General features: G+C 55.8%; 1 protein-coding gene across 1 annotated transcript; it reads right to left on the bottom strand.

The window, feature by feature from the left end:
- Window positions 1–587: 587 nt before the first annotated feature.
- PARM1 (prostate androgen-regulated mucin-like protein 1) lies at window positions 588–13,511 on the bottom strand. The gene is made up of 4 exons (XM_075750707.1): window positions 13,390–13,511; window positions 2,320–3,012; window positions 1,484–1,562; window positions 588–868 (listed from the first exon to the last, which is right to left on the bottom strand). Exons 1-4 carry the CDS (start codon window positions 13,457–13,459, stop codon window positions 784–786), a joined length of 927 nt encoding a protein of 308 aa, XP_075606822.1. The 5' UTR covers window positions 13,460–13,511; the 3' UTR covers window positions 588–783.
- Between the last annotated feature and the right edge of the window lie 475 nt (window positions 13,512–13,986).

Genomic DNA, 13,986 nt, shown 5'->3' with positions numbered 1-13,986 from the left:
CTAGTAGCTGAATGCATAAATTGAGGATTAAAAAAAAAACAACCCCTCTTCACTCTATTTTAGTGGCTAAGTTTCTCAAGGATTAAAAATAAAGCTGCAGAGCAAGCACCCACCCGTGTGAAATGCGGCACATCAATGGTGGTCAGTGCACCTTCCCACGGGCTCCCGGGCTGTGTTTGGGGGGAAAAATACAATGAAATGGAAAAAAAACGTAATTATGAGCTTCTGCACAGAAGCACGTGCAGAAAAAGAAAGGGAGCAGCGATGGAGCAGCCCCGTAACTACTTGTGGTCCCTGGCGCAGCAAGGCGAAGGATTTCACCGCGGGGCGAGGCAGGGAGGTGATTTTGGAGGAAGGGGTACGTGAAAGCAGGGGACACCCCCGCCCGCTGCTGGCTGTGGCTCAGCACCGCCGCATGCCCCCCCCCCCCGAGCCGTGGGGCAGCAGCATTTCAAAGGATGCCACGGCACGGGCTGAACCTCCGTCCTCTCCCTTTACCTCCGCCCATCCTTTCCCCCTGGGGAATTGGGGTTCCCTTCCCTACGAACCACGTGGCCGACATGTCCCGGGAAACCAGAATTTCCTACGCAAAGGCCAAAATTCAGGTTTATTGTGGGCGCTGCACGCCCCACCCTCCGGTTGCCCGTCATCCGCCGGACCAGCCATAATCCTGCCCGCAGCGGTGGCTCGGCGCCTGGGCATCTCCTCGACAGCGGATGCTCTGCTGCAGAAGCGCTTATAAATTATGGATTTGATTTTTGTTGTTGTTGTTCCTCATCCCTGCTAGGAGTCATCATAGAGAGGGTTGTTGTAGTTGCCCCAGGAGCCGTAGTCATGGTCATCCAACAGCCTGCCGTAGGAGGAGTGCCTGCCAGGGGAAAGCAAACCGCCCAGCGTTACCGGTTGCTGCTTTGCTGGCTTCTTAATTATTTTACCGTGAGGCGACAACAAAAAACGCATGCAAGTCCTCACTAGGTCAAGTTTTGGGATATTTTAGCAGGAAGCGCCAAGACAGAAGATGAGCCCAGGCAGAATTTTGCTCCCGTTGAACCGAACTAGGACACGCCAGGGCATTAAAACAAGAACTTCGCTCGACTCGGTTGTCAGCAAAGCCTCGTTACAGACGCTCGGTGCTGGGCCGCGCTGCCGTGCGTTGGCCAAGTCACAGCAAGACCCGCGGCAGCAGCTCGTCCTAGGGATAATAATTACTGGTTACGACTGTGCTCAACAGCGTCTCTGGCATTTGAGTGAGGCTGTTGTAAAACGAGGAAGAAAACACTCTGCTTTTCCATATAGAAGCGGTAGAAAATGCGGCTGTTCTGGGACTGGAGGCTGCGCATCGCCCCGCCGGGCTCGGGGACAGCATCTCGCCAGGGCTTTCCTGGTGAGCATCACCTCTGCGATGGTGAGAGGGGCTGCAGCCTGGCAGGGAGCGGGCACAGCTCGAGCACCCCACCGGCAGGTGCCCCAAAACCAGCCTTACCTGATCTTGAGGTACGCCGCTGCGCCGAAAACCAGCACCACCACCACGATGACCGTCACGGTTATGGCCACGATGCTCCCTGCGGAGGGTCCATCAGAAAGCGCAACGCTCAGCATCCCCCCCCGCAAGTCCCAGCCCCATCGCCCCCACCCCACACCCCGGCTGTTCCCGATACACCCATGCCAGCCGTCTCTGGCTGTGGGGGGCACACGTTTCCTCGCTGCTTCCCAAAGCTCCTGTGGAGGACGTTGGGCACCCCTATATTTTTGCCGTGACCTCCCTTCCCATCAAGGCAGGGCAGGTGGATTTGGGATAAAACACAGCTGGGCTTTGCTGGAGGACTATGAACCTGCTCCTTGATGCTCCTCCCAGCACCAGGCAGCATTTGGTGCTGAGCCAAAGCTATAAATGCTCCCCATCCCTCCCTTTTCTGGCCTTACGAAGCACTTAGAAGCTATGCGAGCTTGCACAAGAGGACAGGTGAAAGCTAGCGTCAGCTCAGAGAGGTCTCCAGGAGGGAGAAAAAAACCCTACATCTTCCTAACTCAGGCTGCACCCACCATCCAGGCACGTGTTTCCTCTCATCCTGAAGTGTTTCAAGTCAAATTTGCAACTGAGGATTTTATTCACATCTGCAGGCAAGGGAGATTTGGTATCTATGAGTCCTTGCCTCCACCGGTGGAGCAGATGCCATAGGCTCCTCCAGGAAAGCTCAGCTTTTGCTGAACGCTGCTCTCAGAAGGTCAGCCACCTCTCCCCTTCCGATTTGGGGGGCTCTGAGCACCTCAATGTTGACGTTATATCTCTATATGCAAACGGAGAGCGGCGGGGCTCACCTGCGCTCAAGGCGCGCGGCACCTCTTCCATGGTGACTCCGGTGGAGAGGGTGGTTTTGCCGGTGTCCGTGGCTACGGCCGCGGTGGGGCTCATCACAGTCACTGGGGGGGACGTCGGCTCCACGGCCAGGCTTGATGCCATGGCGAGCGTCCCCAGGGAAGAGACGTCCTTGGTCGGTGCCGGTGGCTGGGTGATGCCAGGGCTCTTGAGGACGGGCGTGGGGGACAAGACCGTCCCGGGGGATGAATACCGGTCGCTGGTGGGGAGGGAGGAGGAGGATGGTGATGCAGGTATACCCGTGGGGCGGGGAGCTGTCCCCAAATCCATCGTGCCTCTTGCCAAGCTGGCAGTATTTGCTGTCCGAAGACCTGAGGCTGTCTCCAAGGTTGGTAGCACCGAGCTGGGCTTGGAGGCTACGGATGGGCTCTCTGCTATGGTGACGGTGGCCGCGGTGACGGAGGCAGGAGCAGGGGACAGTACCGCCGCAGGGGTGGCGTTGTGGCCACCCTCCTCTGCCGGCCTGGAGGATGTCCCGTCTCCCACAGGTCCCACGGACACGGGCAGCGAGGGCTGGCCAGGAGCCGGTGTGGGGACATCTGCATCCCTGGAGCTCGGCCCCGCTGGGGTCCCCTCCCCGGGGAAGGGAGGGCTGGCAGGGGCGAGTGGCGATGCTGCGGAGTCATCGCCCAGCCCTGGGAGGGAAATAAAGAAGGAACGATAACCAAGAAATCCTTGGGACAACCTGGGGCTTGGGAATGGAGCTGGAAGTAAGTTTATTGTTTTTAAAATGCTGAGAGCCATCTAAAATAAAGATAGGTGAAATATCCCTGTGGAGCTACAGGTGAGGTTTGAACCAGACCGGCTGCCCTGCCATGGGTCAGCACTGTTTCTTCCCAAGGTTGGGGTCCCCCCCACCCCCAGACGCCCCCTCCACCTTCCCAGCATCTCCTCCCAGCAGCCCGCACAGCAGCAGGGGAGCAAGCTCCTCCTCGGCAGCAACCGCCACGCAGCTGGGACCGATAACACAAGATGCCTCTTTCTCCTCTCCCCCCAGTTCCTTGTGCATTCATTCATTTGTCTCCATTTCTTAGCATGAAGATGACTCATTTTTTCCTCTATCGCCACCAGCAGACTGCTGGGGCTTCCCCCCCCCCTTCCTACCCTCGATGGCTAAATTCAGCCCTAGGAGCTAGCTCCCTCGGCACGGCTGGGCCAAGGGAAGAACGTGCCAACGCTAAGTGACATCGGGAGGAATATTTATACCCATGTATTCATTTATTTACAGCCCTCAGAGCATCCCAAGCCCAGCACTGGGAAGAGCAAGAACTCGCTCCAGCGCAAACGAGCCACAATGAACTAATTATGAGTGTGAAGGACAAAAAGCTTCAGCAAAACGCTGGTTTTGTAAGAACCCTGAAGCCAAACTCCCACCTCAGCTCCAGAAACAGGAGCTTGGTGCTTATTTAAGTGAGAAACAGCAGTGAGAGGACAGACAACTATCATGCTATCTCTTTGTGAGCAGGCACTTGGAGATCACACGTGGCTGGACATCGCTGGTGGGCACAGAAGGTTCTCCTCCCCATCACCAAGCCCCCCCCCCCCAAGGAGATATTGCCAAATGCTACAGCCAAATCAGCTATTCCCCCCCCCAAGTCAAACTGGAATGCCACCCAAGGTAGCAAGAAAGGACCCAACCTGCACCAGAGATGCGCTTTAGACAGAACAGACCTGTTGCTGGCCCACCGCGCAGCTCTTATTGCACATAAATCTGCACCAAGAAACAGTGGCATGGGAGGGACTCCGATTTGGGAGCAAGGGCCATGCAACATGGGGTTCCTCCAGCAAAGCCCCTTGCTGCTGAGCACCCAGGAGAGCCACAGGGCTCCCCAGGGCACAGACAGCACCCCATGCTGAAGGGGAGGTAGAAACTCTTAGCACCCTTGTGTAGAAATGGTGGGATGTCACATTGGTGAGCAGGGACTCCCTAAAGCATGTTTTTGGTTGTTTTCAGCCATCAAATCAAACAGAAGGCTGCAGGTGTCTAATCCATCTTCGCTCAACCTGCACACCCTCACCAGAGGAGGACAGCAGAGACATCTCCGCTAAGGACCTCCAGCTCACTGCAGGGAGCACTGGGTACGTAGCACACCTTTCAGGAAGACATTTTCTGTCTAGGAACTGCCAACATATGCTTGGCCAGGGATTAAAGCCAGCTCTGGGGCATGGCTTCTACTGGAGGCCAAGGCATTTAGAAGCACCAGTCCCTGGCACACTTGACTGAATTTTTTTTTTCCTGGCACTGTAGATAGCCCTGTGATGGACCCCATTTCCCAAGCAGGAGGGTCTGGGAGGTGGGACTGAGGCCACGGGTGCTCTTCACCCAGGGACAGGCACTTGGAGATGCCTCTGAGCTTTCACCCTCCTCAGGCTGTCGGTCCTACTGAGGCACAAGGCTGATGGACCTTATCCTAAGGGAGAGGAGATGGATGACTAGCTGGACTCTGGTTGCTGGATAAGCCACCTGGTTCAGCACCCATGGTTTCCACACCCAGCCCCCCCATACATAGCAGCAGGGAAGCACCCAGACATCCCACCTCCTCCCTCCAGCTTTCCAAAGCAAACCAAGCTTCTGCAAAGCTCCTGCTGTCAACAGGGCACTCTGATGTCTCATCACCCCAAGCCCTCTACACCTCAGGCTTCCTGGTTAATACCTGGGAGTTAGCACCACGTGAACTTGAGCTGCATTGCTGTGATAATCCTGAGCTTAGAAGCCATTCGTTCAGATGAATCCACTGGGTTTAACAGCTTGGCTTCACCCACAGCATCTCACCAGGACAAAGCCTGCCCACATCCGAACAAACCTGATGGGTCCCCCCTCCTCCTGCGGAGGCTGGTGGCTCCTCGTTCAGTTCAGGCACCACGCCGCCATAAAACCAAGTATTCCCTGTGCTGCTCCATCCCCTTGCATAGCTCTCCAGGCTGATGTGCCAGGTCCCCTACAGCACAGGCAGGTCCCACGCATTTTTATTTTAAGAGGAAGAAGGCACAAGTGTCATTTCTAGCAGGTACTGTTAGTCCACAACCTCGTACATCACAAGAGTTGCAGACGCCATCAGCCACAACCCCAGGAGAGCACAGCCCGCTGGTTTTCATGGCCGAGGGTGGGACATGAAATCCCTGGCTGGATTCAGGAGGAGCATTGAGCAACAGGGTCTTTCTCAAGGTTTTAACACCATGCAGCCATCCTGGGCCTTACACAAGAGGAAGCATGGTCTCTGCTTTGGAGATGCACGGGTGGTGAGTCCTATCAGCAATAGAAGTTGCTAGAAAGGCAAGAGCGAAGAACCCAAGGACCCCAGCACATCCTGCCCCAGCTCCACCAGCCTCCCCGCGCCCGCACTCCTGGCCTCAGCTCACTGGATTATTTCCACACGCACACAAGCTACGCCACCACCAAGTCAGCCTCGGCAGTGATGCAACGCGCCGTCGCTGCAAGCGCCATTGCGACAGCAAACCCCTCAGCCTCTGCGGTGCTGCCCGAAGGTGCCCAGCTGACCCGACGCTGCATTGTCAGGAGGAGCTTGCAGCTCATGTTTGTCCTCAGCAGAGCACTCATCAACTGGTTTAAGAGGTCTGCTCTGGACCTGACTGAGCCAGGGCAGAAACCAGCTGCCATATGGTAGCAGAGGGTGCTGGAAGCGCTGACCAACCCAAACTGAGCATCCCTGGACGTTCTCCAGATGAAGGTTCAACATCTAGCTGTGAAGTAATCCTTGCTCCATCACACCTTGGCATTTCAGATGGGTGACTTGTCCCACAGGTAGCAGGCAGCCCCTGCAGCTCATAGCACAACACGTTGCTGTTACATCCAGCGCAGCAGGACCCTCCCAGGGCTGGTAGCTACCCCCCAAGTTCATTACCTCTCTGGAACTGTAGATGCTTCCAGCCTCTTTTGGACACAGGCAGCTTACCACCTCTCTGCAAACCCACCCTGGCATCCTACGTTGCTTGTGCTTTGGGTCAGCAGAGCTCTCATGATCTGCTTAAACTTTGGAGGTGAACCAACAGGGACCTCAAAAAGCTGGCAATACTGCTAGCCAGGATGAGTCAGGAAGTTTCCGGTAAGATCTAAGGGGTATAAATTCCAAGGGTGAGCCAAAACTGGATGCAGGAACAATCCTCGGGCACTGGCTGAGCGCTCCCAGCCAGGCGGGTCACAGGGACATCTCCCAGGAGAACAAGCTGCTCAGCTCAGCCCTGGGTTTGCCCTTCTCCCCCCGCGTGGTCACTGCCAGCCCAGCTTTGGTTTCCAGATCAATAGTGCTGCATTAACCTCGGCAGCTGCCTGGGCCAGCCCCCTGCTACGCTCTCGTTCCCCTGAGCCATCACCTCCATCAGAGGACCTGGGACCCAGCAGCTACCCCGGGGTGCAGCTCTCACCCACAAGCTCTTCCCCCTTGGCACCTCAAGAAAATCCCAGCCAGGTTCCCAGAAGCAGTCCAGGCTGCTTCTGAACGGGGTCAGGATGAGGGGACAAAAAGGACCTGGCTGAGGAACCCCTTGGCTGATAGCTCCACATGTCCTCACGACACTGCACCCAGCTCATGGACAGCCTGTCCCTAGGGAGGTGGGTGGCCACAAGACCACCCAGCTTGTCTGCAAGCCCAGACCTCTACCAACACACCTAAAAAAAAGGAAAAGAAAAGCTAAAGTGGGGGTTTCCTTGTTTCTCCAACATCTGGTCTGTAGGAGCTGCAGCTGTGAGCAGGAACCCGAGCAGTTCACTGCAATAAGGGACAAAAAACCCACTAGGAAACTTATTTTAAGACCACATGACTTCCAAGGCTGAAACAACCTCAGACAGGGGTTGTCAGAGGGACTGGAGGATGTTAGCTATCAAAGGATGCCGAGCATAGTTCAGCCCTGAGGAATTTGCCCATCTGATTCACTTCAGGCCGTTGACCACCCTGCTGGAGTCCAGCTCAGAGCAGAGGCCAAGGTAAACCCCAAGGAAAACAGCAGTGGCACTTTGCAGCCCTACAGGAGCTTTGAAAGGTCATCTTTCTAAGTTGTCATCCCTAAGAGCATAAGAACCAGCCAAAACCAACCAAAAACCCAAATCCCCATCCTACAAACACCTTACTCCTGGGGATTACGAAGCCTAATCACCTGCCAACGCCAGGAATGTGCCATCCACCTGATGGGTTACCCCCCTCTCCCATTTGTGTGCTGCTCTCCTGGCTTCTGGAGGCCACGCAAAGGTGGAGGTCTCAGCCTTGGGGAAGCCGAACGCTTCCCATGCTCTGCTTGGGAAACAGCTGCCGGACCTGGGCTGGCAGCCTCTCCAGCTACGGATGCGTCTCTCAGGCACTCCAGAAACCATCCCAGCAAGCTTTTAAGTTGTTCTGCCAGCTGAAACACAGCATTACAAAAAAAAAACCCACAACAAGAGAAGATCTCTAGTCCAAGTGAATGACATCAGATGGAGCAGCCGTGCCACAGCAAACAAACATCCACTGATAAGGCAGCGATGGAGCTTTTAACGAGCTTCACTTCATGACTCATCACACCTGACGTAACGACCAGGAGGTCCCCATGACCTAACCCTCACAGCACACACAGTGATGCTCTCAGCCCGACCCCACCAAGGCACCCATACCCCAGCTGCTACAAGGGATGCTCCTTTAGCAGCCAAGGCCCCGGGAATATCATAGGCTTCTGTAACAGTAATATTATTTTCTTCTGCCTCCCACCCATTTGTCCTCGCTGTACTTACACATGGAATCTAACCATCCTTTCTGAAAGCCAGGAACACAACAACAGATGGAGAATAATCCATAGCATACCTTGCTCAGGCGAGGGGACCATTTGCCATGTCAGTGCAGCAGCTGCTAATAGAAGGACCTGAACAAAACTCTATTTAAGCAGCATATCCAGCTTACGGGTCTCTGTTTCAAGAGCAAAAGTCAACAGAAAGCTCACTGCATATCTACAAGGTGTACCCAGAGTAAATAAATAAGGATGCTAAATACAGCCCTATTCTCTGCTCAAAACTAGGGCATTCCTTAAATTCGAGATGATCAGAAAAAAAAAATAAATTGGAATATCAACTCAAAAAAATAAATTAAGTTACTCACAACACATGTCGTACCCCAAAAAAAAAAAACCACAACCAAAAATATGCCCAAAACCACTACAAGCAAGCCAGCTCCTAAATAATAGTATTAATATGTGTATTTATCTCACAGCCAACACAAAAAAGGGGCCCCTGAGCCCCAGCTTAAGTGGAGGTCCCGGCCCAATGGGCCGAGGGTGCGTGGGTGGGGGTGCCAGGTGCGGCTCCTCGGGGTGAGCGGGGGCTGTTAGCACACCTGGGGCTCTCCAATAAAAGCTGGTGGTGGGAGCAGGGGCTCTTTCTGCATGGGATGCCTGAGGTTGTAAAGAAAGCTTTGGGGGTAATTAATTATAAATGGGGGGTTAAGAAGGGAAAACTTGTGTACAGGGATGAAGAATTTTTTGTTTTAACTTTTTCAGGGGAGTAGTTGGACCCTACAAGCTAAGGTGAGTTAGTGTGCCTTGCTTTGGGTGATGCACAATGTGGGGGTTTTTTTGTGGGGCTTATCTTTTATGCCTGAGTAATAATGACAGAGCAACTCCGGCTTCTTCGGGCCTGCAGCCTGTGTTGGTTTATTGCTAGGTTAAGTGATGCAGAGCAGTAAAAGAATTTCTGTTTGAATATAGGGTGAGGACTTCCTGTTCATGACCTCGTTGGCTTGGTTTGGGTTTCTGTAGCTAGAGACTTCCCTGCCTGCTGGTGGGGTTTTTTTGCACTTCCCTTCCCCCTTGGTGATGCTCAGGTGTAACTTTGATTGTGTTGCTGCTGCTTAGCTATAAAACTGGTAGCATCTAGCTATGGATGGTTAAAGGTCTCCTTGTGATGACCATAACTAAATAAAACTGGTTTTTGCTTTGGGTTGGGCTTGTTTTTCAAGCTGTTCAGCACTGGGCTGCCTCACCTTCTCTGTCACCATGTAATTTTGGCTTTGATGTTGCTCACCTCTCTGCAGTAAATAAGGGTCTGACTAAACTCCGTACTGATAGAAGAGAAGGAAGAAGGAGCATGTGGTGGCTGACTTAAATATTGGGCTGGTGTCTCTGCTTCTCTAGGGCACTGCTGCAGAGCTCTGCCTTGTTCTCCTTGGGAAATGAGGATGATGGGGTGAGCTGGGAACAGCTCAGCTCTCCAAGCCAGCTCGGAGGGACCCACGTGGGTAACGGCAACGCTCGGGACACCTTTGAGCTTATAATAAACCAGAGCTGACACAGTGGCTCTCCAGGGCTGTAGCAAACCTCCAGCACCACGTGTGCTTGCTGGTGACCTGTAACGCTAGCAGCAGCGTTGGGAGCATCACCCCTGGGTGATGCGCTGCTGCTTCGCTGCCTGCTCGGTTCCTGCTGTATCACCTCTCGGTTCGATGCCAGGTTGTGTTGGGGAGGGTATAAAACCGGTTGTGAGAGGAGGAAGGAACCAAGTGAGAAAATCAGGGGCCAGAAACATCGCCAGGTAACAGGCAAAGCTATCCAACAACTGCAGGAAGAAGTCGAGGCTGTCAGATCAAATGAATCTGCAGTCGCTCTGATTTACTGGTACGCCAAGCTGGCTTCCTGCATGATTAGTTTTCTTCTGCTGCATGGTCATTAAATGGTTTAGGTCTAATTGCTCCGAAGCCAGAAGCTTTCTGTAGCTAAGAGAAACAGCTATGCAGTGGAAATGAATGTGCTGTCTCTGTATCCCTCACCATCTGGAGGATCCATCCCTGTGGAAGAGGCTGTCCCAAAGGTGCCGCTGACCGGGGCACCCTGGCCATGTCCCTTGGCAGCCCTCCTTGAGGATGCAGCTCCCCGGGGCTTGCTTGCTGAGCCAACCCATCAGTACCCACCTCCCTGGGTGCAGGGGTTGTGCCAGCATCTCTCGGAGGTGCAAAAGGTAAGAGCAAAATCCACGTGGCCAAATATGTCAAGTTGGGGGTTTGGGGCAAGTTTTGGGCAAAGAGGGGCTTCAAGTGAGGTCTTCAGTGGCTGGTGGGTTATGGCCTGGCTTGGGAGCAGCAGCTGCTCCTCTCCAGGCGATTGCAAGGGAGGGAGGAGCAAAGGTGGGGGGTCCTGGCTTGCTCTTGGATGCTTTTCAGACCCTGAGGAAAGCTGTTGCAGGCAGATGGCTCTTGAGGAACCAGGTGGACAGCTTCACCATCCTGCAGGGGCAGCTCATGCCAGCTTTGAAAAAGGATGATGTTTGCCTGCTTGCTCCGCGGTCCCTCTGGCCAGCTCCTTTGCAAAGAAAACATGATGTTTTCCCCCATTGCCAACTGTTGCTTAATTATTCAACTCATGAAGCACTTTATTCTGAAGCTGCAATGAAATTACAGCCGAAAAGGAGGTGAAGAGGGGTGGTTAAAGGGTTTTTTCCTTCTGAGTCACAAAGCAACCTGTGGCTACTGGTCAACCTGTGCAGCCAGAGCTGTCTGCGGACGTGGGGTGGAAAAGCCTCTGTGTTCCTGGAGAGGCCCTGGCTGGCAGGGCCCCGTGTCCCCTCTGGGGTGCGTGGGCAGGCTGGCACCTCGCACGGTGGCTTTAGCCCATCGCGGGGTGCCGTGGGAACGTTTTGTCTCGGTGTGAGCTTTGCCTTTGTTAGGAGCAGTAGTTGACAGCACCAGCGCTTTCTAAAATGATTTTTTGCTTGGTTTAAATTAAAAAAAATAAATACTTTAGATATTGCTTATTACATTTTTTGAAACATGCAACTACGTGTTACGCTGTGCTTATTTCCCTGGGACGTTCCTCCACGGGAGGAGAAACCCCTTGTCAGCTGTGGGCTGGGAGGTTGGCAGCCGGACCTGGCAGTGTGGCTGGGCTCAGCCCCCCAAAAGCCATTTTCCCAGCTGGATTCCTTGGATATGGCTCTCAAGCTGGTCTGGCATGTTGCAAACAGCAGCTCTGCCCAAGCAGTAACATATCAGCTAAATCATTTTCCTGGCTAGCTGCTAATGACTGTTTCGAGGTGCAGCTTTCAACATGCACCAGCCCCATGGCAGCCTTCCCCGCGAGGGGAAGGAATTGGGTTCAGCAGAGGACTTTTGGAGCATCCTCTGGTGTTAGAGGCCAAAGCTTTTGCTGGCTGGGAGAGGGGATAACGACCTACCCAGCTCCCCTGCCTTTCACCCCCTGTACGGGGGAGCGGGGCTGGAAGCACTGAAAGGTTGTTTCCTCTGTGGCGGCTCAAAGCAGTCCACTGTGCCGGGGGGGGGGGGACACCCTAAAAAAAAAAAGCAGCTTTTTCCTCCCCAGGAGCACCCGAAGCATGGAAAGCCCGAAGCTGCCTCTCGCAGGTCTCGGCCGGGGAGCGGGGTGAGTTGCTGAAGGGGGGGGTGGGCTGCAGCAACGGGGTGTTTGTACAGGGGGGGGGCAGGCGTCACATCAGCCAAGTAAAACAGGTTCGACTCTACATCCAGAACAAGAAGTAATGACAGGATAAAACTTCAGGAGAGAGATGCTATTATTTCATTATGTGGCCAGGCAAAGCCCAGCCTTCTCGTGTTCCTGCCCAGTGACGTCCTCTCTATCAGTAAGTCCTGAAGAATGAGCTCGAAGCATATTTAAGTCATGCTTTTTGTTTTCTCACGGGTGATAAATATTGATATCTTTAAGTACTATTTTGGGGGGGGGGGGTATGGGGACTCATAGCAAGCATCCAAAACATTTGGGGCTTTAGGGGTGTTTAGGAGCAGCCTGAGAGCAATGAGACCGTACTCCGGGGAAATCTTCCCCGGCTCTTCTGCCAAGCCCTGCCGGTGTTGGTGCTGTGGAGAGGGATGGTCGTGGGAACGGCTTTGGGTTTGGCCCGGGGCGCTGGGAAAAACCCGCCTCCCAACCCCGAAGCGGCCGAGGGCTGACTCCCAGCAGAAGCCGGCCGCTTTCGAGCGACTCGCCGAGGCGGCAGCCGAATTGGGGCCGGGCAGACGCCTGCGAAGGAAGCGAGCAGCATCCCTAGCATCCCTGCGGTGTAAAACGCGGCTTCATCCCCACCCCTCCCCAATGCTCCTGCTTGGAAAGCACCAAAACAAGAGCTTGTTGGCAAAGTCCTGCTTTACAAGGAGAAGGATTTAGCCAGCTCTCGCACCAGCGGGGTCACTTAACAGGGGAAGCTCTCCCACAAGCTGCTCCGGTCTGGGATGATGGTTTGGGTCCTGCAGATGCGGCCTCCCCAGCTGAGCTTTAGGGAAAGCGGCTGCTCAAAACCTCACCCGGCCTCGTCCCCTCGTGCTGCTGCTCTGCCGCCTGCAGAGAGCGGTTTGATAACGACAGCTTTGCCCGATGTATTTCTCCTTGCGGGTCTCCCCATCGCTTGGTTATGCAAGTGTGTTTTGTGTGTTTCTGAGCAAGCAGCTCTTCGGGGTGTTTATTAAAAACCCAGCCTGGACGGAGGGATGACCTGCGTGTGCTGTCGCATCGGCCGGGGACCGAACCGTCCCCTCCGGCTGACGTTACTGGGGGGAAGATGTCAAACGGGGGGGTGTGGGGAAATGGGGATGTGGGTATCGCTGGGGGGCGGGAGGAGGGAGATGCCTTTGGGTGGCCGGGGAAAGTGCGGGGTGTGCAAGAGCCTCTGCTCAAGGCTGGGGCGAGCGATAAAAGTGCCTTCAAAGTGGGGAGGGGGGCTGCCTGAAAGAAGATGTTGGTGGTCCCCTGAAGTTGTTCTCCTGTGCCCCGGCTTCAGGCCAGCTGGGGAACCCCTCTGCGGAGCAGGGGTGGAGGAAAAGGGGGGTGAAACGCCTCTCGCCCGGCCCCACTGGTGTCGGGGTGGCCGTGGGCACGGGGGGGGGTTGCTCGGCGGACCCCTTCTCCGGGCATCCTGCCCGGGCTGTCCCCGGCAAGGGGGTGGGGGAGCTGCCTTTCCCCCCCCCCCCCCCCCCCCGTCCCCATCGCATCGCTCCCAGCCCGGCACGGGGGGTCCCCGGTACCGCCATCCACCCCCCGGTACCCCCTAGCCCGGTGCGGCGGCGGCCCCTTACCTGCCGGGAGGAGGAGGAGGAGGGGAAGGAGGAGGAGGGCGAGGAGGCGGCAGCAGCAGCAGCAGCCCATGGTGCCGGCGGCGCTGGCAGCCGCGGCGGGAGGGACGCCCCGCACCGCCCGGCCCCGCTGCCCGCCCGCCGCCGCCCCGGTCCGGCCCCCGCCGCCGCCCCCCCGCTCCCCGCCCCAATCCAGCACCGGGCGCACAGCGGCACCTGCCGGCACCGCGGCGGGGCTCCGGGACGGGGCACCGGGCAGAGGATGCGGGGCACCGGGCGCTGGGTACGGGGCATCAGCAGTGGGGTGGGGGGGGGTGTCAGGAAGCGGGGTGCTGGGTGCTCCGTACTGCGCACCCTGCCCTGGGATGAGGCACTGGGCACCCAGCACTGGTACCGGGTGCTGAGCACCGTGCCAGGACCCGGCACCGAGCACGGCACGTCGGCATCGCGCACCGGGCGTGGGATGCTCTGGTCCCAGCCGGAGGCATCAGGCAAGTGCTCGGGGTGCCCCATGTCACCGCCCCTTGTCCCCCTCCTTCCTCAGGACCACGCCGGCTCCTGCCTGAATATAACCCGTGCTTTTCCGGACAGAAATGCTGC

This window comes from Balearica regulorum, chromosome 4 (assembly GCF_011004875.1).
Source record: "Balearica regulorum gibbericeps isolate bBalReg1 chromosome 4, bBalReg1.pri, whole genome shotgun sequence".
In the NCBI taxonomy this organism is placed as follows: domain Eukaryota; kingdom Metazoa; phylum Chordata; class Aves; order Gruiformes; family Gruidae; genus Balearica; species Balearica regulorum.
This window is presented reverse-complemented; position numbering and strand designations above follow the sequence as displayed.